A 25,787-nucleotide genomic window follows, 5' to 3' on the forward strand; every position below is an offset into this window, starting at 1 on the left:
AAGAACATGACGTGAACAGAGCACTGGTGTGGCTCCTTTGTTCCTGTTCTTTTTACCTGTCCTGCCCCTTTAAGCTTGGACATTTCAATCTAGGCGTGTTTCCTGCTGCCATTGACTGAGGAGCTGGATCCTGCAGGAGAGAGAGAGAGAGAGAGAGAGAGAGAGAGAGAGAGAGAGAGAGAGAGAGAGAGAGAGACAGAGAGACACACATATTCACGTTCCTCCTCCACTCGGGCCGCGGTTATTCCCGATTATTACTCTTTATTTTACAGCGTCCAGGTCATAGTCTGATTCCGGAGGAACGAGAGGCAGCTGGAGCGAACCATCGTTTATGATTCCGCCAGATATGATATGAATGTCAACCGGTCAAGGTCCGATCCACCGGATTCTCAGGCTCCTTCTTCTCCTGCTGCTCCTGCCTCACGCGTCTGGGTGAATTTCTACCTAATCAATATTCATTAATAATCCTTGATAATAATCCCGTGTGATCCCGTGTGGACGCGGATTGTTGGAGCAGCGTGGGAGCTCCACACCGGGGATGACATGCTGCGGTAAAAACTGGAAACTGGGAATAATATGGATTAGAAAACACTGATGATGTGACTGCGACACTTGAGAAAGGAAAATGCTTGTCGGTCCTCCTGTGCAGAAATCTGTCACAGCACTCAGTAAGTCCTCTGCTTTTCTTCATATCTGTGCGCAACGCAGCCTGTGGACTGTGGTTCTACGAATACACCCGATTCCTGTTCCCCCCTCATTGTCTGATTTGTGTTGTTGTTATTTCTACAGTTTAACAGCTGACGTTCACCCAGAGATCGGACCCGACGAGAGGACACCATGTCGGCGGTGATGATCACGCGAAAGGTGCGAAAATGGGAGAAGCTCCCGGGGAAGAACACGTTCTGCTGCGACGGGCGGGTGATGATGGCCCGGCAGAAAGGAGTCTTCTACCTGACCCTGTTCCTCATCATCGGGACCTGCTCCCTCTTCTTCGCCTTCGAGTAAGTCCTGTTCTCTCTCTCTCTGAGTCTCTGAGTCCTGATGAGCCTCATATCTGAATCCATAAGTCACCTCAGGACGCATGTGCCTCCACCCAGCAGCCTCATATCTCTGTAGAGCAGCTGGCAGTGGGCCTGTGTCTCAGTGAGTGTCCCTGTCCTGCAAAAACAAGTTTAGAGCCTCAACAGTTAGTCCATCAATAGATTAGTTCATCTACAGGAGATTCTTTTGAAGCCATTTTGATAGTTAAAGGGATAGTTCAACCAAAAATATGAATTCCCTCATGATCTACTCGTATGCCGATGGAGGGGTGGGTGAAGGGTTTGAGTCCACATAACACTTTTGGAGTTTCAGGGGTAAATAGTGTTGCAGCCAAATCAGTATATCAGTACAATGGAAGTAAATGGTGACCACTTCTCTAAACGTGAAAAAAACAACAGTAAGAAAACTCAAAATGTCTCCATACTGCTCCTGTGGTGTCATCCAAGTGTCTGTAAGCCCCGGTATTGAAATTAAACTCGAAACTGTGTCATTTAAACCATGTTTTTAGCCTAAATGTCTGCTGTGATCCACACTCGAGCCTGGCTCCAGACGAGGATACCAGAGGACATTTAGGCTAAAAACATGACGTAAATGAAGCCGTTTTAGAGATGATGTAAAAGTCCTGTAGTTCCAGCTTCTCAAATGTTATTATTATTTCGTTTTTTTAGACTAATAATAATTTTCCTCGACTAAATCCTTTTTGATATTTGCATTTACAAACCAAAACGTTTGAAGATGTCACCTCAGGTTCTGACGTCTTTCTAGCAATTTATAAACCCAGCGATCAATTGACTCTTCAGGAAAACACAGATTTGTTGATGGATCGTCTCGTCAATGAAATGAATCCAAGCTGGTGCATAGAAATATCTTGTTTTACGTAACCAACAATCCAAATATATTGTGTATAGTATGATATATGACAGACAAAATGACACATGTTTGAAAGCCAGAAAATCTGAAAAATTTGTTATTGATTATCAAAATACTTAAATAAATTTCTCTCTGTCATTTATTTATTTTGACTCATCTCACCTGTTTCTGTTGTATTTGACTTGTTATATTATCTTCTTTGTAATAATGAAGCTATTTCTGTTCTTCCCGAACACACTTTGCATTCATGTTCCGCTGCTCTGACAGAGAAGAGGTTTATGATTGACCACACACAGAGGTGTTTAATATTTGATAACCCTCGCTGTCCAGCTTCAGGGTTTTAGAAAGGAAAGCTGCCATTTTTGTTGTCTCAGCAGTTCTGTCTCAATCCACTACCCACACAACCCGGTGGACTCATTAGCCCTGTGAACGTTGCCGTCTGGCTCGGGTGCTGCTTGTGAACCCGAATCCTGCCAGCTAAGGCTGTGCAGAGGATTCTTTTTAAAAAATGAAGACCATGACTGTGAATAATCATCCTGGAGCGGCGCTGCTCTTCATTCAGAGTACGCCCACTTTCTGTCTTTGTCCTTTTTTAAATTTCCCCGTCTCTGCCTTCTCTCCGGTTTTTTGAAGTGACAGATTATAGACATGATGATGAGGCACAAATCGTGCAGCACAGTAGCCGTGCTCTCTCTCTGTGGGCGTGTATGTAGTCGACCAGGCCAAATGGATTTGGAGCGTATAGAGGAGAGGTAGCTGCTTTCACTCATGCCAGGCCCTTCCCATCTCGATCTGCTCTGCACTTTAATGGCCTCCTGCTTCTTCCCTCTGAGTCCGGACAGAAGGAGCTGTTGTCTGGCTCGGAGCGCAGTGAGAGAGAGAGAGAGAGAGAGAGAGAAAGAGAGAGAGAGAGAGAGAGAGAGAGAGAGAGAGAGAGACGATGCTGCTCACGCTGAACATCCAGAGCCCAGAGGAGGCATTGCAGTGACTAATGGCTGGAGGGTTGTTAGCATGCTATGTTCATATTACAGTGAAACATAATTATCTCTCGTGGGGAGGGGGTGGATATTAACTTGGAGAGGCCCAGATGACATGAGGGTAATTTTCAAACGCAGCATTACACGGCCTGTTGATACATATTTGATTTAAATCTGTGGCAGGAGCAATATCCTTCTGAAACACAGGCTTTGAGGTTTATTGCATTCACAAATTGCACAATTACATTACATATAATTGAGCATTAAAACAATAAGTCCAGACTTTGGTATTATGGCATCGTAGAATATCTTCAGCTGGTGTCAGAGGTGCAACACAATTTCATAATCGAGTTTTTAAAATTAAAATGTCAGAAAATGGTGAAACAAAATCCCATTATTATTTCTAAAAGAACAAGGTGATTTATTTAAGTTGCTTGTTTTGACCAAGCAACAGTCTTGAATCCCCAAAAAATAAGTTTACCATCATATGTGACAAAGACATCCAGCATGAAATGTGTCTCTATTGACGACAATGTCATTCTGTAGGTCCGTCCACCATTTGGATCCAGAAATAAGTATCCTGAAAAAAATATTGGATGGATTGCTATGAAATTTAGTACAAAAATACCTCCTCTATGTCCTGACTTTTCTTCTGACAACACCAGCAGGTTTATATTTCAGTTTTTTTTGTGTGAAATGTCTCCAGGTCTATTGGACGGATTGCCATGAAATTTGGTACACACACACACACACACACACACACGCCCCAGTCAGTATTGATTATAATAACCTTGGTGATCTCTTGACCTTTTGTCTATCGCTCAAAATGATCTCTGTCTAATAATAAATCCATGACAAACTTTGTTTGCTGCTTATTTGCGAATGTTTGCACTAAACTAAGATAACATAGTTTCACTGATCTTCTTCTGAAGATGGATGAAATAATCATTGTTATCTAAATAGTCACATTTTAATTTTCGGTTAGTTGATGCATGACCCTGTATCATTAAAATCTAATTATATGAAACCATCTTTTTTGTGGCGGCTGATTCTTATGCATTTTGCTGTAGTTTATCATTCAGTCTTGCAGGGTTTAGTTTCCTTGTTTTTTTTAGAGGGTTTGTTTATTATTTTTTGGTCTTCATTGTGTTTTGGAGCTGCTCTGTGGTGTTGATGGGAGGACAGACAGAGACACGTCCTTGTGCAGACTGTCTCATATCCTCTGAGCAGACGTCTCACTTTTATCACCAGCCATCAGCACCGCGTGCAGGGAAACCACTCTGTGCTTTAATTTGTACTAAATTGCGGAAACGAGCGGTTGAATACACAAATGAAAAGACTCATTAGGAACAACTAAACAAATTATTCACGGAGGATGTGGGCCTGGCTTATTTTTTCCTTTACGGGCAGAATGAATTTTAGGATGACATGTCCTTACCCTGTTGGAATTGATATTCTCTGTTACTAGAGGTGATTTCAAAAGGTTTTGGAAGTTAATTGCCTTACATGTTTGTGTCCACGTCACGAAGCTTCCTCACAGTTGGATGTTTGCTGGTTTGGTTCCCTTTTGCACATTTGTCAGTGTGTGTGTCTGTGTGTGTGCATGCATGCATGTGTGAATGTGGATAGCCACCTATAGAGCTTGGATGAGGGAACAAGAAACTGGAACACAGGGACAGTGTGTCATCTGTGTGTCCACCCAGGATGCTGGCCTGAAGCTAGAGAGGCATATGTGCATGTAAAGAGACTGATCCTTTTCCCATGTGTTTGTACATACAGGTCCACTGTCGACCATTTCCCCATTACAAGTGAATGGGCAAGTGGTCTCAGAGCATTTGTATTCAGAGGGAATCTTGTAACCGACCCCTGAGCCTCCCGCAGCATCTCTAACCCCACCCTGTCTCCATGCTAGCCAATCAGAAAGCGGCTCCCTGCCCAGGCTAAATGAGCAATAACATGATTTATGCTCTATTCAGAGTACATGCTCCATTTACAGTAACGGTGATCCGCAGGCTTTGTTCTCCGGGCGCTTCCGTGGCAGGAGGAGAGTGCAGATTTCTTCCCTCCCTCTGTCACACAGGGAGTGGATTTTATCTGTTGTCGTTATCTGTTTGGTTCGATGAAGATGCTCTACTAGTATTGTTTTTCATGCTGCTGAAATTAAATCATCACATACACCGTTAGCCTTCATTTCACTTAGTGAATATTCTATGATGCAACATCTGTAATCCGAGCTTTAATCTGAGGGAAATGGTCACGACCCCGGCTCTAATGTTTCATCTCACTCATATGGTATTTAAATGTTGCATAACAAGGACGACTGATTTAACCCAGACAACAAATCGTACCCATTGAATTTCAGAGTAACCTTTTTTGAACTCACCCACACAAAGAGGTTTGAATGACGTGTTTCCTCACAGTTATCTGTTGTCCATTGTTGAGGTCTAAGCTTCCTGTTTTACCATTGTGTTCAAGTCCTAGACTTAAACATTTGTTTCCTGAAAAGAAAAGAAAAGAAATCCTGATGATCTTTGAAAAGCCTAGAAAGTCATGTCATGAAATGTAAGGGTTTGTGGAGGCTCCTTTGAAAATCCCCCTCTAATCTGAATATTTACAAGTTTCAGTCATTGAGTATCGTTCTATATATGTGTGTGTGTGTGTGGAAGAGGAGAGGGAGCAGACAGAGTTGGAGCTTTTGTTTTCTTCAGCACTGCCCCAGAAACAGGCCCGATCGCAGTCTCCAGATGTTTGCATGACACAGGGCTGTTACTGAGGCCCACTGTGGATCTGCCTACACATCACTTACATTATTCATTTGTAGTATGATTCATGCAGCTCAGCAACAGCTTACACACGTTAAGTATTAATAAAGGAAGGGCTTTAAACGTTTACAAAAGTAAAATGTCATGAGTCACCGAAGGAATGACACGCTGACATATTAATCCTGGTTTTATTACTGAAGAGTTAAAATGATTTTACTCTACTTTATTACTTCTACTCTAGAAGCTTCTCGTCTCGTTCTCAGTTAAGAGGGGAAATCCTTTGGATCAGAGTGGGGTAGACACACCCTAATGCATCTAATGCCCACCACACACACACACACACACACACACACACACACACACACACACACACACACACACACACACACACACACACACACACACACACACACATTGATTGTATACTATTGTGTATTTGTTTTAAGTGATCCTTGACGAGAGGCTGATTGCACGTTACTGTCGCCTCAGAAGGTTCTGAGTTTGAATGTGTCGGCCGACGCCTTTCTGTGTGACGCTCGCATGCGCTCTGTGTGGGTTTTCTCAGAGTCCTGCCTAATCCCACAGTCCAGAGTCATGCAGCTTAGGCTCTCTGGAGAATGTAGGTGTGAATGTGAGCATGAATGCTTGTTTGTCTGTATGTCAGCCCTGTGATGGGCAGGCGACCTGTTCAGGGTTTGCCCCGCCTCTCGCCCAATGTCAACTGAGATTGGCTCCAGTGCCAGACCCTCAAAGGATAAGAGGTATAGATGATGGATGGATGAATGATTATATTTTTGTTGTGAGGTGTTGAATTCAGGGTCTAAACAAGGTTACAGTTAATGTTTTATTCCTAAAATGTGATGTAGGGTTTGTTGTTTTTTAAGTACTGAAAAGCAAATAAGAGATATTTGATTTGGTCCAGTCTCTTGTGTGTGTGCTTGTTGGTCCCAGGTTGCGTTGTCGTCCTTATGTGTCTGATGTGAGACGCTTCAGTGTGTAAATGTGTTTTTATTGTTGTTTGGGGGTCGTGCTCACTCTTGCAGCACAGCACACTTTCAGCGGGCCTGCATGGGGGGCTTGCAACTAGTTAGCATGGTTAGCATCTCTAGCATAGCCTTGCTGCGTGTAGCCCATAGACTGCATAAAAATAAGGTGTAGTATCCAACAGTACCATGAAGGAAAAGTATCCACCCTGTCATCTTGACATCACTGCAGCACATCAGAGCTGGAGCCATTTCTTTTTATAAATGTGGGTCGTGCAAATAATTTGTCATGTGTGCGTGCGCACGCACACACACACACACATTGGCTGGTATATCCAGGTTTAAAATCTCATATATAAAAAACCTTTACGTATTAAAGGCATAGTTGCCATTTTTAAGAAACTTTGTTGCTCCCTTTGAGTTCGATGTGAGGTTCGATATTTTTACTGTTAATATGAAGCTAAAGCAGATTGTTGTGTTTATATTACTGTTCTTCATTAGCTGTTTCCAGTCTTAATGCTGAGCTATGCTAAGCCACTCCAGGCTCTTATTTACTGTACGAACATGAGAGTGGTATTGATCCCCTCTCTCACAGCGATTTAAATGTTGTGAAGTATAAGTACAATTACCTCGGGGTTGTATTTGAATGTACTTGTTACTTCCCACCACTTGAAGTCGTTTACAATGTGCTACCAACAGACAGGGAGATTACAGGGAGTGTGTCGGGGGGGGCCTGTGTGTCGTTTGGCGGTCTGATCGATCACCTTGTTGATGATGAAAACATTTTCTCTTCATGGACCCGCGGCCAGATTAAGTCCCGTTTTTCTGCTCCCTCCGTGCTGACTGATGAAAACACAGCGTCACTGTGCCAGCACCACCCGGCTCCTCAACAGCACAGGAAATGGTCACATCCAGGAAGGACGTGCAGGCTTGATGGGAAGCGATGATAGAGTGTGCCTCGAATACCTACCAGTCATCATTACGGGAATTACACTTCATCGACAGACTGCCTCCCCTCAGTCCGAATCCACTGCCTCCCGCCGTCTGTGCGCTACAAATGGGACAAACCGACTTCACAGGCTTGCTCCAGTGGAAAGTTCTATTGATTTGATCTCTGCTCTGTTTCCATTAGTGTGAAAAAAGGCGTTGCAGGGAAACTGCTCAGACCAGTCCTGCAGGTGTGTGTGTGTGTGCGTGGTGTTAGTGCTCAGGTATGTTGATGTACCTGGCTCACATCATGCGATTTATCAGGACTCTGTTCGCTGCCATGTTTTGCCGACTGAGAGTTGTTCACTCAGATACTCTCCTCTCTTTTCAAACTTCCTTACAGCGGTGTGTGGTGACAGTGGAGGAAATACCAGCCAGGAAACCAAAATAAAACTCTCACTGTCACATCACTTGTTTGGTCAAAAACTTAAGATAGTCAATGTAAAAATATGTATGAGTGGTGGTAACAAATTATTATTTGGGTTGTCAAATTCTACTGTGTTGACTGATCAACTGATTAAACACCAACTCGTATTGGTTCTAATGAATAAATCCCAACTAAACCAGCTACAACCACGTAGTTATAAAAAATACTATGTGTTTGTGCTGTTAAGCAGTTTTGATCACCAAGAAAAGCATACTTTTATATATATGTAGTATACTGTTACATATGCTCACGTGTTACAGTACATGCATGTGACAAATATGAATGGCTGCCTACATGTGATATTATATTCCTTGTAAATTAACTTTGTAATTTTCTTTGTAAAAAAATCCTTTTTATTTAAACTTCAGGCTGCACTGAAAGATTATTTCTTTTATCTGTTTATCAGAGGATTTTCTTTTTGATATTTTGTAATGTAAAGATGACGTTTTGTCATAAACCCAAGGATGTTAAATTTAATCGTATAAAACAAAGATAAGCAAGATTACTTATATGGTTAATTGTTTATACATTGAGATTTAAGTTTTGTTCAAGTGGATTTCCTGAATACTCTATAAAACTTTATACTTTGACTTTCACAAAAAAATGATGTAACTCAGTGGATTATCAGAGCTCTAAAGTTCTTCTTCCTCATAATAAAGCAGAGTGTGTCAGCTCTGTGTGTAGCTTTTTTTTTTTAATAACATGGTAGGGAAGTTAGCCATGTACAGGATATGGCATAACAACCTGCAACCCTGTAGTGCAACAGTAGTTTTGCATTTTGAATAGATGATCCTGGCCACATGGGAGGGAGATGAGGCCGTGCAGTTAAACTATTAATATCTGCATGCGGGAGCGTTTTCTGCTGCTGCGCTCTGCAGTGTCGCAACTCACATCTGTTATCGTGTTGAGCAGCAGGCCTGTTTGGAGGAGCCCCGCTGGCTCTAATCTCAAAGGCCTGGCAAACGCAGTTATGCTAATATTGCTCCACTCTTCCAGAAGGTGAGGGGAGTGTGGCGTGGCGTTGTTTATTCATGGCCGTGACTCTTGCATGGTCCAGAGAAAGGGCAGTTCATGACCTTGTGCTCAGAACAACAGTTCAGAATATGTATAGTGTTGTTGTGTCATGTCCTCCGTGCTCTCTTTCAGAGGGCTCTCACATTTACAGTTGTCACATTTATATAAATATCTCTTCAACTCTTTAAATCAAAGAGTGAAGGGCTGCAACTAAGGATCATGAATGTTTTATTGGTTGTTGGAACTAGGTGTTACAATCCCTGTGGATCAGAACTCTGACTGGATACTCTGATGAAGGGCAACAAGAGGATGTTACTTAGGACACATCTTCAGTTGTTTTCCTCAGTGTCCTCGGGTGTTTCGGCCTTTTCCTCACAGAACACCCTCTCCTGAGGCAGCCCCCCCCCCCCCCCCCCCCCCCCACAGGCTGATCAGACCCGGGTGTGTGTCCCATAATTACTGGCCTTTTGACAGTTACTTGTTCCCACAGGAACTCCACTCCAGCCTTTTTTCTTACGCCGATAAGTTAATTGACAAGGTGATGTCGTCCCTTTTCAGCCGCAGCTAATGACTGCTTCACCCGGCAGACTCCACAAGTGGTTTTACAGACGTGCTTTTACAGAGCTGCCCTCTGACTGATCTTATAACATCACTTATTAATTACTTTGTTAAGGAATATTTGAAAAATGTCCTTCACATTATCCCCAAATGTAAACATTTAGTTTTTTGCAGAATCCAGAACCAGAGATTGTCTCGACATTTTCTGTCTTAAAAATTGTATAAAAAGATGTATCAGTTAGTAAAGTCACGATCTCTCTTTATTCATATTCCTTTTGTCTTCCCTCCTGCAGATGTCCATACCTGGCTCTGCATCTGTCTCCCACCATCCCAGTCTTTGCTGTCGTGCTCTTCCTCTTCGTCATGGCCATGTTGTTGAGGACCAGCTTCAGTGACCCTGGGGTTCTGCCACGGGCCCTCCCAGAGGAAGCCACATTCATCGAGATGGAAATAGGTAGGTTACAAAACTTTAGAGACATTTGTTTTTAATTCTACAATAATCCACTTAACCGGTTGGCTTCAAATGTATATTCATTGATGAATAAGCCCAGAGAAAAACACAAATAAAGAACATTCATATGAAACTAAAACTATCATAAGTTTGGTCGAAATGTCATTAGTCAAGGTTAGAAGCTACATAATGAATCAGTTTTCATGACCTTCACGTGTCCCCTGAACTACTGTCCACACTGCCATGAGCAGGTATTAGATATTAGTGTTGACATGAGATCAACATTTTGATTTTGATACCAACTCCACATTTAGAGTCATGATTCTGATTCAATGCTCAATTAGAACAGAAGTACAATGATTGATCTCATTTTCCAACTCATAGTTAATTATCAATCAAAATAGTTTATTTAGGTTGATGGATATGAACAAAATGAATAAACACATCAATGTGATTTTGCATGAAATATGTTGTCTCTTGGAGATTTTGACTCGAATCTGAAAAACTGAAGGAACTGTTGTCAGCAACATTCGTAGAGTTCTGATCAACCAAAAAGTCAATTTATTCTTGATAATGGTAGAAAAGAGAAAGTAGAGTCCACGTTTACCGATGATGCTCGCTTCTTCAAAGACTTTTGAAGGTTTGAAGAAGCGAGTCGTCCAATGTGACAGTCTGGCTTCTGTCCTTGAAGTGTGTATAGTCATAATTCACAGTCAGTGCTCATAATGCCGACAGACACGTCTCTTATCTACATCCATTCAAATGTTAAGTCAACAGCAGAACAAACGGTTGTTACAGCTCATGATCTGATACGTCGTCATCATCTCGGCGGTGCACATCTCTTTGTCTTGTATAAAACCACATCAGGGACTTGTTCAGTGGATTCTGTGGAAGTTGTGGAAGGGACAGTATTTGGAAGCATAAATAGTTTAGTGTCGGCAGGTGAAGCAGTGAGCAGACGGCCTCAGTCCTGTTGGTTTATTCATGTTCGTTATGCTTTATGTTGCTAAAGGTTGGACTCGCTCGTCGGTGGATGTAGCGCTCGGTCTAACACTCGTTCATTACGAGGAGTCTGTGTCTCATTATACAAAACAAATACTTCGCTGTGTACTAATGACAACAAAGCCTCATTGTCTTCATCAGAAATGCATTTTTTTGTCTGCCCGTCTGCTCCGTTTGCTCTTCAGACTCTTTATGTCTGGATGATAAGTAATTCTGTGATATTACTGCAACAGCCCACTCTGCATCCTCACCCTCCCTCCCTCCCTCTCGTGGCTGTTCAGTGTTCACTCTTTGTCTCTGTGTAAGATTCATGGCGTCCTTCAGCCATCGCTCTCCCACTACACACAGGAGGCCTGGGTGGAGGCTGGTCTCTGCTCATGACAGAGGTGGACTGTAGGAGCGATGCTGAGGTGCTCGCTCCTCTGAGAGTGTGTGAGCCAGCGCTGCTCTCATCATGACTGTGACTCATACTGCTCGCTGGATGACAACAGCTCGCCGGTTTAACCATCTTTGGCTGTGATGACACAGGCACCTGCCTGTAGTTTATATGAGGAAATGATTCATGTGAATACAGCTGCAACTAATGATTCTTTTTGGTATTAACACAGGTTTGGATTTCAGTGATGATTTTGTTTTGATTGTTTAAAAGTTCCCAGAACTCACATGGTATAAAACAGTATAAAACCCAATTATACAGAATATGTTGGCAAACACAGGCAAACAAAAAACACAACTCTTTTATTGACAGGTTTCAGGCTCGGGAGTCTTCAGGATGCACAAATGTAAAAGATTGTATTTTCAGTTTTATTTGACCTCCCATTCATTTGAATGAACAGATAATCACCAAATTCAGACCTTTGAAACTACAGACCGTGAGAGAATATTTGCAGTTTTAACCCAACAAATGATTTAAACAACTGCTCAACTTATCGATACATTTCCAGTTGATAAAGCAAGTTACACTATTAAAACCTGCTCTTATTCACATTTACACAAACATACATACCACGTCCATTGTGGACACAGAGTTAAGTGTTTTAATTATTTACTTGGAGGGAATTAGTTGAAAATTAACAGCGCAATCAATATGTACAGTTAGTACAGCATTTATAGACCTAAATGCTTCCTCAGTTAAAGGCAGAAGCTACAGTATAGTCAAACTGCAGGACATAATATATAGTACACATTAAAAATCTCGTAACGCTAAGGTATTCATCATGGTGTCATGAATTTTCATCTAATTCTTCCTTTAAATCCAACTTCTCCAAGCCTCTTAACCTCAGGAGTTTTTAGAATTTGCCTGCAAACACAAACAAAGAATACATCTTTAGTAGCATGCAGTTTCCAGAACCTTTCACCGATTAATCACTTTCACTCTGTGCTTTCATTTTTCTAATCTACTTTACACAACCTCCAAAAAAGTCAAATGTCCGTTATGTAAATGCTAAAAAGGCAGAAAATTCACTGCAGCAGCTCAAACAAAGCTCTTGATTTAACGACTCCCATCCCGCACTTAAAGCTATGAGCCAGTATTTGTGTTTGGATGGCTGTTTTTTTTTGTTATAAGTGTGGGTGCGACGACAGAGGAGGCAGGCATGGGCGTTTGCTTTCATTCTGAAGCCGAGGCCGGCGTGTTGATGAAGCAGCCACAGCCTCTGCGCTCCGTCCCCTCTGCCTGTTAGCGACTGGTCCCGAGGGGGAATGCTAATACGAGGAGAGGCTTCCTCTTGGAATATTTAATGCCCCTTGCAGACAGAGCTCTGCTACCCGAGGGAGTGGCATCATTCCCTGTGAGTGATGACTCATTCATTCATTTACCCTGCTTTATCCTGAAAGACGCTAATCCCACATTCTTTAGATGTATATTACGTTGAACATTTTGTGCTGTCAGATAAAATACATTTCTAAATCTTCATGTCTGTAGATTTATTACGGATCGTTTGGATTGTGGATGTGTTTCCATGATTTATTAACATGCTTTTACATAACAGAGAACGGTCATTTAGAGCAATATAATAAGGATAAGTATGCAATTTAGCTAATGCAGAATTTTTCCTCCGCTCATCCCTAAACACTCTCTCCAGCCCAGATAATTTAATTTAATTTCCACATTTGGCACATTTTCCTTATCTTAATGTGTCCAAGCGAGAGTCCAACATTCCCATTGGGCCATGTGCAGCATGTAGATTTCTCCCTTACAGCTTTTCCCATGACAGATTCCTGCCAGCAGCCCTCTGGTCATAAACCAGCCTCTCTAATGGCTCCTGCAGTGCAACATAATAAGAAAGAAAGATCTGAGCTGCTCAGAAAAAGAGAATTTCATTTGGTTGCTGAATGCTGCGCAGGGGAGAGGCTGCGTCACGTCGGAGATACGACTGTGAAATACAGTCACTCCAGTGTGTGGAAGGTTAGCTCATCCTCACATAGAACTGGACACTGTGCACCATAGTGTTGCTAATATATAAGATTAACAGCTCAGTGGCCATTACACATAAATCCACCAGCATCAATACCAAGCCAATGTTGTCATCCACTGATTTTCTCAAGGTTCAACTATCAAGATTTATCTCTGGGTTTTTTCTCGTCCTTGTCATTGGATGTCACATTTCTACCTGTCTGTTTCAGAAATACCGCAGGTGAAGGTAATATTGTGAACAGCTGTAACATCGAATGCAATCCTGTGCAAGAGCGCTCTTAAGAATTGCACCTTTTGTGAAGCGTATTCTTTCTGCCAGCACTAAAGGTGTGTGTGAGTTAATAATAATAATTTGAAAACGCCTTCTCATGAATGTTGTACTGTTTTGTTTCCGCAGAGGCGGCCAACGGGAACGTCCCCCAGGGTCAGCGGCCTCCACCGCGAATCCGCAACGTCCAGATCAACAACCAGATCGTCAAGCTCAAGTATTGTTACACCTGCAAGATCTTCCGACCTCCTCGAGCGTCTCACTGCAGCATCTGTGACAACTGTGTCGGTGAGAAATCACTTCTTACCTGTTGTTTTTCATTGGATTATGGTTTATGTGACTTTTTCAGAAGTAAAAGGTTAGAAATGTTAAAATAGCTCCCTGACTTGATTGTTACTAGAGTATTGACCTTCATTTTCCGCCCGGATTCATTTGTCACGGTGATGAAATTATTTGAAACAGATTTATAAATAAATGTCAGACGAAGCAAACATGGTACAGAAGGTTTTTAGAAAACTGAGACAAACGCACGGAAAACTTCACAGGGTGTACTTTTTTAGAAAGTGCTTTGAATTTTGAAGGCAGTGTGTTTGTTTGTGTGTTGCTGCGTGATGTGTGTGTGTGTGTGTGTGTCTGTGTGTGTGTGTCTGTGTGTGTGTGTGTTTGGCTGTTGTGTCTCTCAGTCCTGCAGAGTCCTGCAGTCATTTGGCTGCTGATGATTGAGGAATGTGTTTGAACACAGCGTAGACTCACAGGCGATATGAGAGGAGACAGTGGAGGCTAAGAGAGGGAATAAGTGCTCCGTCATTGTGAACACTGGTTCATCTGTGTGCACCTGCTACACACACACACACACTCGCGCGCGCGCACACACACGCCTCACTCCCTGTTTTACTGCAGTCATATCTTTACCTCCTCAGCTTAACATCATTCACAGTGGTGAAAGTCCAAATACACAGCACAAAAACACTTGTATAACAATAATATTTGCTTATACCCACAGTCTTTTGTGGTAGATAATGACTTATCAGAAATTCAAAGTAGTCTGTAAGTGAACAGTGAATTTTGTCTTTGTAGTCCAACAATAACTGTGAGGATTATTCATACCAAACAAGAAGTACTGGGGTCAACATGTTTGAGGCGCTGCACGTGTCTCTGATATGGGATTCAATTTGCGAAAGTGGCAAATATTGATATTGTTGATATTTTTACCTCTAATTCAATGTTTTTCATATCCACACTAAGCAAACACTGTTGGAACAGCATAGAGCAGCTACAATATTGTTAATGTGGTGCAGCAACTGGTCACCATCACCGTCTCACTGCCGTTAACAAGACTATACATACTTCCTAAACAGTTAACTCATTCCAGATCGAGTGTGCAGTGAACTAATTGAATTCTAAAACAATAGAAAATGTGCAGTGCTTTTGTTCTGCAAATCCCAAAATGATCCATTCATTTGACCTTTTCTACAAACCGCTTCTTGCCTCATGTTTGTGCGTCTGTTAGCTCTTGTTGTGAAACTCCATCCAGGAAGTTCAGAGAAAAGTAAAAAAAAAACTAAGACGTTCACCTCTGTTTACCTCTGTCTCGGCCTAACTTCCATCTGGCTCTGCTCTGTTTGATAGAACAGGGGAGGCAAAGAGGAAGGGATCACTATATTTAGACATCAGGTTTACAGAAGTTGAAGCACAAAGCTGTCTGCGTCTAAAAGACTGCAGCTGATACTGGTGTATTTTTAACATTTCGTTTGATTTCAAAAATAGTCTGTTTTCTAATAAAGTCCACATTTCACATATTTATATACCGAGACCCTTTTTTTTCTCTTTTTCACAGACCGTTTCGATCACCACTGTCCATGGGTGGGCAACTGTGTGGGCAAGAGGAACTACCGATACTTCTACCTGTTCACCATGTCGCTCTCCCTGCTCACCATTTACATCTTCACCTTCGACATTGTCCACGTGGTCATGCGTAAGTATCGACCGTCCAATCAGAAGTAACGTGCAGAGAGTGACGCGTGTAAAGCTGCAAGAATGTGGCAAAACCGGGAGAGCGAGCTGTGAAACTCGCTCATCGGCAGCGGCTCCCAGTGTTTATGCAAATGCAGGCACATGTTCTGAAACTATGACCTAATTCAGACCAGGCTACTCCTGATACGTGACGCGACGCACAACAGCAACTGACAGCTCGACATGAGTCCTCTTCCATTCTCATCCTCCTGCTTCCGTGTTCTACCCAACACGACACAGACACACGTTTCTCATGTGGATAATTAGCTCTGTTCCTCCTCATGCTGTGTAATATGTGAGATCTGTTCATTTTCAGGAGAATACAATGAAACAGCAGCTTTCCTCTGTCTGTTCACAGGCTCGGTGGATAATGGCTTTCTGAACACTTTGAAAGAAACACCTGGAACATATCCTTTCAAAGCTGCTTTGGACGCAGCTCGTGAGCTCGTTGTTACGATGAAGAAAGTCGTGTGTGCTTGGTGTTCAAGTCGTGAGAACACCGCTGCTAAGCAATGGCAACATGGAGGCTCAAATTATCATTACTGCAGACATGTGATGTAATGCAGTAATTTAAAGACTTAATCACAAAGGAAAAAGATGAGACTGTTGAGAATATCAACTAATAACATTTACAAAGAAAATCTATATACGAGTAAAATTACAATATATCTATACAAAAACTTCCATGGCCTTTGTCAGCAACTCATGTATTCAGAGCTTCCAGAGAATATATACAATGTATACAATATATACAATATAAAGGATTATGTTTGCCAAACAGCCGGGCAAAATATAGTACTACTGAAATGTTTATTTAGCCTAGGCTACTTCTTATACTCAGAGTAATATCCTCTACACTCCAATGGAAGCGTTATGCAGTTTTTTTGTTGTGCTCCACTTAAATATCAACCACTTAGGAAGTGGATTGTTTTTCTTTTGGCCTTGGGTGTGTATCTTCAGCCTCAGTTCTCCAGTACAAAATCATGTCTGTAGCCAGAGTGCGATAAAAGCTGTTTTACAAGATTGTTAATTATATTAGCTTGAGACATAAAAAACAGGAGGAGCCATTTTTAAACCAGTCATGAAGCTTAATTAGCAAGAGTAGAACATTATACAGATGTAGTAACAGTAAATAAGGAAAGTTTTACTTTATGATAAATTAATTTATTCAAGTAAATTCCAGGTCATCGTTTCTTTTTTGCAGTTAAAAGAGTAGAAACTTCTTGTCTCGGACTTTATTCTCTTCATTAGTCTTTGCTAATTAGTCTTTCATCATGTTGCCGTCTCCTGCTGTCCACTGTTTAGTCAGTGGCCGAGTGTCTGGCACCAAACATCTGTTACTCTTCTCTTAACTCGTGTCCACTGTGCTGGAGGTGCTGGTGTGTTTCTTCACCCTGTGGTCAGTGGTGGGACTGACCGGCTTCCACACCTACCTGATCTCCCTCAACCAGACCACCAACGAGGATGTAAGTGCACCTTACTGCATGTTGCCTTAAACACGACTCCACATGAATGATGGTGTCAACATCTGCACTGTGTTTACTCGGGTCTGAATCAGCAGGTGAAGCACAGAGCTGCACTTTTACATGTAGTTTGTTTTAATTTTCATGTGACCTTTTATGCCAGTGAACCATGACCTTGACTAACAGGAGTAACTGTGACATTATTGTGCTGGATCCAAGTGGTGGAAAACTTCGACTTGCTGCTGTTTAACTGGACTTTTATTGCCTGCATTTGTCTTAGTGGTTCACAAAAAACTGTGAGCATGAGTTTTTATACTTTAAATGCTCAGGTTGGCCCATGTTGAGTTCTCACCACAAGTGAATTATACCTCAGCCATGTTTACACCACAACATCCAGATGTGATTTAACCCGCTTAATTTAAAATTGACTCACATTTAGACACGTGCATGCATCTGTTTTCATGTAGCCTACAATAGACTGTGTGTAAAGATGGACGACGCGTCTCCTCTTCCTCCCCCATGCAGGAATGAAGCAGAAACATCCCGCCATCTTGAACATTTAGAGCCGTAGCGATCAGAGGTTTGGAGCCACAGTAGCATCGCCCGTTTATACACATGCTCGACCAATCGCGAGTCCGTCTCTTTATAGCATCAAAAGAGTCATTAAAAAACAAACTTACCCACAATATTAACAAGAATTACCTAAAATAACACACACAAATCTTTGAGAAAATTGTATTTGACTTTTTACTTTGGTCCACGTTCCATCCACTAACATGGAGGAAGTGAGGTTTATAACATACTGTATACTGCACCTGGCACCACATGTACAGATACCACCACCTTTGACCTGTCCATCTTTACATACAATCTGTGAGGCCCACGTGCACGTTTGGGTGGAACCTACTGGAGCTCAAAGGTTGGTGATTGTGCACCTGAAGCTGAAAACGTCACAAAAAGAAAAACTTGTGCAGTTCACCAGTTTATTTATGACAGTACTATTGTTACTAGTTAGTTGAAAGCTATTTAAAAAAAAAGAGAATAATGCATTTAGAGCTTTTTAATCATCCGGCCACTGAAACACTACGTGGTTGCATTTCCACTTTGTTGAATTCTCTCCTGTTTCCGATTGCTCTGCTGTTTGCTCAAGACAAATAAAATGGCAAAGTATAATTAGGAGAGAACTGAAATCCAAGTAATCCGTCTCCTTTGGCGCTGCTGACTGGTTTTCACCATTTTATCACCTGCCCACATTTTCTCAACTCTAGTGGGAAATATTTCAGTCTTAACGGTAAACACTAGATGTACATATATTTACAAAAATCACATAGGCGGAGTAAAACCCAACCCCAGAGGTCGTTTATCATTCACACATGTAAAAATGAAATAGATCCTCCTGAGTGCAGATTCGTTTCCAGCCCTCACACATGTAAGAATTACAATGAAATGCTAGACACGAGTTTAAGTTGTTTTAAAATCTGTTTTGGATCCACGTGTTTGACAAAGTTCAGCACATAGTGAAGATAAAGTGTCGCTTTGAACGTCTGTAAATATTGTGATCAGTCAGCCTGGGTTTCACGTGGCTGGAAAGTTAAACATACATGGCTGCGGTGTAAACACTACAGCTCCTTGGAGCGCCGAGCTGTTTCCTTGACAACGGCACCGCCTCGCTCTGCACCGGAGGACTGGAGGGCTGTTAAAGCTGCAGCTTGTTAAACGAGGTTATTATGTTGGGAAGCAAAATGAACTGAACAAAGTAAAGCACTCAAATATAAGTAAAGGAAACGTGTAAAACAAGATCTTAACTGAAATTACTAAAGATTATTTATAACAGCTAAAACAAAGACATCTTAACACATTTTTATCTTTAAATCAGATTTGACATGAAGCAGAATGAAGCACATGCAGGGTTTGTCCAATAGTTCCTGCTGTGTTTTAAACATTGATTCACCCTGTTTTTTATCCAGTTCAGCCCCAGAGTCTCTCTTCCAGGGAAATGCTGGGAATAGAGTGTGAGCCTCATAACCAACGAGCTGGTAAATGATTTGAACGCAGCATCTCGGCTCTTCTCACCGGCAGGACGCCGCCGACTAATCCTCTGAAAATATGCACAAACTGCTGCTATTAATAAAAATCAGTGATGGAACTGAGCTGAAATAAGAACAAATGGGAGCAGCTGAATTTTCCCGAATCTCCGCTTTTTGATGCCAAATGAAGTATTGATTGCTTGGGCGCGTTCCCGTTGAGTCATTATTTAGTCATCACACACACACTGGGCCCATGTGAAGCAGATGATGAGTGGTGGGGATGCAGGTGAATCCAGTTGCTGTGTGTGTGTGTGTGTGTGTGAGAGGCAGCATTAACAGTGTGTGTACTCTATCGGGGGCTTTGTTTGGCCCAGATCTGACTGCAGAGGCTCTGACGAGAAGCGGTGCTGGAGACGGTGGGAGATTGTAGATGGCTGAAAGCAAGAGAGTGCACTCGTACTTTGTTGTAATGATTAATTTATTATTCTCCTTCTTCTTTCCTGTGGGATGTTTGGCCTCATTTTTCCCCCCCACCCGTACAGAAATGCAGCTCTGCAGTGTGCGTCTGCACTGTAACGTTGCTCCGGGAGTCGAAACAATGGCTGTCAGCCTGGCCGTTTCAATATCTGTGATTGGCCTAATAATAGATGCATCGATAACTGCAGGGGCCGGGCCCTCTGCCAGAGATGCTGCTGTGGCAGAGCCGAGAGGGGGGTGAGGGGCGGTGAGGAGGAGGGAGAGAGTGTGAAGAGGATAGAAACGGTGGAATAAGGGCGAACAAGAGAAGGCACCTTGAGTGTTGTAGCTCTTCTGGTCTCCCACAGGACGACACATGGTCTGTCAGCTGTGTCTCCAAACACACACGCGCGCACACACACACACACACACACACACACTGCAGCACTGACCTACATCTACATATACAGCTTTTTTCTCTGACTTGCAGGAAGGTCAGTCAGTACAAACAGATGCTGTGAAAATGAAAATGTGTCTGCGTCATTATATCTGTTACATTTGCACCAATATCAATTTAATTTCTCTTCTTAATTGTTTTTACGATAATTAAAAATATCATATAAGATGAGATAAGATTATCCTTTATAAGACCAACAACGAGGCCATTTGCATTATTACAGCATTAAAAAATAGTATTAATAAGTAAACATGCAATACATATGGTTATATATAGATATACAAAGTGTCTATGAAATACAAATATAAACAGTATAAACAGTATATGTACAAGATCCAGGAATTATTCTCTGAGAAATCAGTGAAATTGTTGATTAAACACAATGTGAACAACCCCAACATTAAATGGGTTGATTGTTGGTTCATGTCCCATCCTGCTGCAGAGTTTAGTAGAAATCCATTTAGTATTTTTTGACTAAAACTAACAAAACAAACAAATAAACAAACCAAGAGGCAAAAAGATGATTTTTAAAGGGAATAATGCAGAAGGATTTTTCCACCATGAAAAAGAAGCGAAGGAGAAGAACCATCTGATGTTTCGTCTGCTGCCGGCATGTGACTGAGAGGAAACACACATCACAGACTCTCATCAGCACATAGACTCCCCATCAAACCAGGAATCATTAAAATCCCTGACTAGATCCTTTTAGTGGGTCAAAGCCAAGCCTGTGGGAATAACATCTAAAAATGGAGCTCTGCTTTTGAATAAGGTATAAGCCCAGGGAAAATCTTTTTGAAGGAGAACTGAGCGAGGGGGTGAAGTAGTCGGGGTGTGTTTGGGAAGTCGGCTGATGGCTTGAGAAGAGTCCATGTGTTTTATGCACTTTATTTGTTTTTTCCAGATTAAAGGGTCGTGGTCTGGGAAGAACCGAGTCCAGAACCCGTACAGCCACAAGAACATCTTCAAAAACTGCTGTGAGGTGCTGTGTGGGCCGGCCTACCCCAGGTAAAGCTCCAGCAGGGAACACGCACAGTCTCACACAGGCCTGAGTGATTTAGTCTGAAATGTCTGTTTTAAATCCGAACCTCCCTTGTTTTATTCATCGTGGTGCTTTCTTCTCTTGCTTATCGGTGAGTTCTGTATCTGTGCCTGAGATGCTGTGATAGATTAGTCTCCTTTCTCCTCCGACTCGTTCGGGTGAATAACGAGCAGGATGCACTTAGTGACTGATCGCCTTGTCTCGCCTCCCAGCGTCTTGGACAGAAGAGGAGTGATGCAGGAGGATTCGCCGGTTTCTGCGTCATCTGCTGCTCCGGACAACAACAGCAGCAGCAGCAGCAGCAGCCCGGAGCCACAAGCCATGGTGAACACACACACACGCACACAAGCACACACACACACTGTATCCTCCCTGTTCACCCAATTTGCTCTAAAGTGGCTACAAAGCAGATCAGTGAATGCAGAGCAGAAATATAATTTAACTTTAAGTCTAAATCTATTACAGAGGCAATTTTGTGTGTGTGTGTGTGTGTGTGTGTGTGTGTGTGTGTGTGTGTGTGTGTGTGTGTGTGTGTGTGTGTGTGTGTGTGTGTGTGTGTGTGTGTGTGTGTGTGTGTGTGTGTGTGTGTGTGTGTGTGTGTGTGTATTCTGAAGCATTAACAACTATATCACTGGTCGTTTGTGACATGTTTACTTTTATATATTAATTCAATTTTAATTCTGTTTGTTGAAGCAAAAGAACATTTGAACTTGAACTGATTGGTTTGCAAGAATCCAGGATTTATTCAGGGGTCGTAAAAAAGTAGTTTCTATTCCTTTAGCCTTTAACAGGCTTTTTCAACCCTCTGTAATTTCCAGTCTTCTGGGGCCTCACACATTTTGATCTGGTTCATTTCACTACATCTCAAATCTCTGTCTGATCATTCGTTTGATTTCAGTCTCGTGATATTATTGGTGGATGTAAAATTTGAATCAGTTATATTATAGAGTTATATAAATAAAACACTTGTTGTATTCATGTTTATTCGGTTTGTGGTCGGTGACTCACTCTGCGTCTGCGTCTTGTCAGCATGCTGTCCTCTGCCTACAGAAACCCACGGCTCCGCTCATCCCCAACGAGCACACGCCTGATGACGCCAAGCCGAGCATCGCTGCCTCGGCCCAGAAGAGCCCCTCGCCCAAAGAGGAGCACCCTCCGCCGTCCAAGGCCCCGCCCCTGGCTTCTCCAGAGACCGAGGTGGAGGCGTCCAACACCAAGGACAAGACCCATTAGCTGTGTGAGGGGGGGCGGGCCCTAATTGCGGGCCACTCCCCCTCCCCCAGAAACCTGCCTGGACAGGAAGTGGAACATTAATAATCAATGTCTGATTACTGTGCGGGTGACTCAGTTACTCTCCGGCTCCGGCCCCACATCCAACCAGAAGGGTCTCTGCTGCGGCCCCTCCTCGCCCCCCCCTCCTCAGCAGGAGCTGCAGAGCTGTTTGACTGACTCCTGCAGGAGGGGGGGGGGAGTGATTTAATGTTGAGTCAGCAGCTTCCTCTGACTCCTGAACACTGCATGCAAAAGACACGCAGGTGGAGACGCCTCTGGGAAATCTGCAAAAAAACAAGAACACTCTTAAAGCGAATGACTTTCCCTGTGGTTCACCTGTGGGCTCCTCTGTCAGACTCTTCTCTTCTTTATTTAAAGTTGCATAATGACATTTATTGTGAGAGGCCAGCTCAAATATACTCCTTGCAAGTGTCTGGCAGGACAATAATACTTCTGGACATGTAAACACCAAACATACTGTCGGCTTTCGTTGTGTGCACATTACATGTCCTATGCAAACCATGAGGAGGCAGGACAGGCTTCAGCTGAAAGTGTGTGAGTGGACGGGACGTCCGTGCAGGGGGAGGACAGGCCAGTCCTCAGCTGAGATATTCCTAAAGGCTCCTTCCAGGCAAATGTAAATCTACTTTTCAGTCCAATTCTGCTGCATCAGTACTGTTATTACTTATCTTTTTTTTATTTTATTTTTTTACGTGATCTGATCCAGGCCAACTCCTGTCCTTCCACTTTTTCTATAACTGAGGCTGCAGTGTGACGCCGGTGCTCTGAATGACGCGGCTGCTGCGTGCACAGCGACGGTCTCGTACCCGGGAGACGCCGAGTGAAAGGTCTGACCTCTGGTGATCGTAGACACTTGTAGTAACAGTGCCTTATCGCAACAGTTGCACTACGAAATGCAACTTGGGTCGAGCAACAGAGACGCCCTTCAAAGTCAGAGCCGTTCATACGCAGATCAGCCAAGTGCTTCTCAACCAGGGGGTCCGGAGATAAATCTAAGATCATGAGGAGATTAATGGAATAGTTTCATATTTGGGGGGGAAACGGTCTTTATTTGATGATGGTAAAACATCAACAACAAACCACAATTGGTTGTTTCACCAACTGGAGCTCTATCTTGACTTCCTGACATTTCAACATTTCAGTATTTGCACAACTTAAACAAACGTGTGAATCAGTGAGAGGTGCTGGCACTTAAATGCAGAATCATCCAACTCTCAGCAAAACTGTTAATACGATTATTTCCCCCCCCCCGATGATGAAAAACGAATTAGTTTTCTTCCGGAAAGTATTAGAAAGATAAAATCTTAATGAGGAGAAATTCACAAACTGGAAGATAAATTCCGCCTGTGACCAGTAGATAAAGTTGTGTGTGTGTAATCCTGCAAGACTTCACGGTTGAGAATCACTGATTTTAGAGAAAAGAACTAAAACGCTTGAATTATAGATTGAAATGTTCTGAAAACTTCTCAGCTGACGAGAGAAGACGACCGACATCAGCAGGTTGTTGTTGGTTTTTTTGTACCTATTTGAAGCTGAACTGTGGCCAAGTGTTAATTATTGTGCCTGCGAGCTCGAGCGCCTCCTCCTGCAGATCACATCAGAGCCGATCTTCCTCAGAGTCCTCTCTCTCTATCTCTCTCTCTCTCTCTATCTCTCTCTATCTCTATCTCTATCTCTCTCTCTCTCTCTCTCTCTCTCTCTCCCTGCCGTCTTCTGCCTTTTCATACTCGTCTTCTCACATCTGCGCTGTGACAGTAAACTCCTTCCACGGCAGCTGTCTGTGGCAGACGTGCACACATCCTCTCCTTTCACACATCTGTGTCTTTCAGACGGAGCGCAGCCTTTGGTGCGAGAATCGAGAAATCGTTTTTGTTTCGCTCGAGGGTGTGGTTGGGGGGGGGGGCGGGGGAGAAGAAAATCCACTCAAGGCAAACTGAGAGAAAGTGAAATTCTTAGTATTTAAATGATTTTAGCAGATAGCGAGAGTTTGTCTTATAGTGATTGTGTTTATATGCAAGACAGAGTCGGTGTTTGTGAAATATACCTGTGTAGAAATTCTAGTGTGTTCAGCAGCGTCGTGTGGGAAACGTGCCCGGGATGATTTATGATCAGAGCCACAGTCACAAGTCCTCTTCAATCTCCTGGAGAATTAACTCCAGACATACGAGCGAGGAAGAAGCATTTAAAGAAGAAGGGATCTTTTCATGGAGCCGTTTAAAGCTCATGACTGATATTAGATACTTATTAAAAAAAATGATTATAGGCCTGAAAGTAACATTTCTTTCATTACTGATTCATCTGTGGATGGTTTTCTTGATGAAATGATTGTTTGCTCTGTATAATGGTGAAATAATAGTGAATGTCCAAACCCCCAAAATAAATTTTATTATGAGAAAATAAGCACAGTTGAAAAAAAAAAAAAGCTGGAAGTAAATTTTGTTTGTTGGAAAAATGCTAAACAAACAATTGATCATTAGAATATTTGTCGATACATTTTCTGTTGATAATCAACTCACTCTTCCAGCTCTAGATTATTCCTTTTATTTATTTGTATTGTCTCTTAGGAGGGATAGGTGACGTGACCACTGGGAGATGCTGTAACGTGTGTGGAAGTATTGTTTCTGTGAAGTAAAGAAGTGTAATTACTGAATATTTTTTTTCCTCCAGAAATCAAAAAGAAAAAAACCAAGAGCACTTTGGTAGATTTGTCATCGAAGGTGTTTGAGGACTGTTTGTATCGATGGCTTTGTGTCGCTGTCACCGAGAACAAGAATGTATGTGACTGATAAAAGAAGGGACGTTTGTGTTGAAGCAGATTTTAAAGGGAAAGTGGAACTTGTTTTATTTTTAACTGTGCAGGTTTTGCAGACTGACGAGCGGAAAGCTGTCGTCCCTGTGACTCCTGTGTTGAAATGACCGGGATCAGACCTGAACGAAACTCTGGTCCGTGTGTTGCATCGCATCATGTAAACTGATTCAGAACGAGCTCTTATTTATGTTCACTTTTAGTATCAACACTGTGATTCGACGTGTTTCATTTGATTTACTTCACTTCTTTTTACATGATCAATGTGTCTGGTAAATAAACAATATTGTCTTATTATTATTTGTCTGTCAAATTATGTTTTATTGTTTATTTCCCTTTGTGGCTCTGTTCTCATTTTATCCACTACACTTTATAGTGTATGTGAGTATGATTGTGCGACTGGATGAGACACAAACAGTTGTAGGATTTTGATTTTGTCTGAATGTATGTTTGCAGGATTTTGAATACCAATGAAGT

The 25,787-nt window shown here is 42.4% G+C and overlaps 1 protein-coding gene across 2 annotated transcripts; it reads left to right on the forward strand.

The window, feature by feature from the left end:
- Positions 1–159: 159 nt before the first annotated feature.
- On the forward strand, positions 160–25,607 carry zdhhc9 (zinc finger DHHC-type palmitoyltransferase 9). 2 transcript variants are annotated; one of them, XM_034598166.1, is made up of 10 exons: positions 160–668; positions 790–1,001; positions 9,913–10,073; positions 13,886–14,044; positions 15,594–15,731; positions 16,128–16,176; positions 17,133–17,235; positions 21,074–21,177; positions 21,424–21,535; positions 22,241–25,607. In XM_034598166.1, exons 2-10 carry the CDS (start codon positions 838–840, stop codon positions 22,442–22,444), a joined length of 1,194 nt encoding a protein of 397 aa, XP_034454057.1. In that variant the 5' UTR covers positions 160–668; positions 790–837; the 3' UTR covers positions 22,445–25,607. The 2 variants fall into 2 exon arrangements, with proteins under 2 accessions (XP_034454057.1, XP_034454058.1); XM_034598167.1 differs by having other exon boundaries at positions 22,262–25,607.
- The last annotated feature ends 180 nt before the right edge of the window (positions 25,608–25,787 follow it).

Source organism: Hippoglossus hippoglossus, chromosome 10, assembly GCF_009819705.1.
Source record: "Hippoglossus hippoglossus isolate fHipHip1 chromosome 10, fHipHip1.pri, whole genome shotgun sequence".
Classification (NCBI taxonomy): Eukaryota; Metazoa; Chordata; class Actinopteri; order Pleuronectiformes; family Pleuronectidae; genus Hippoglossus; species Hippoglossus hippoglossus.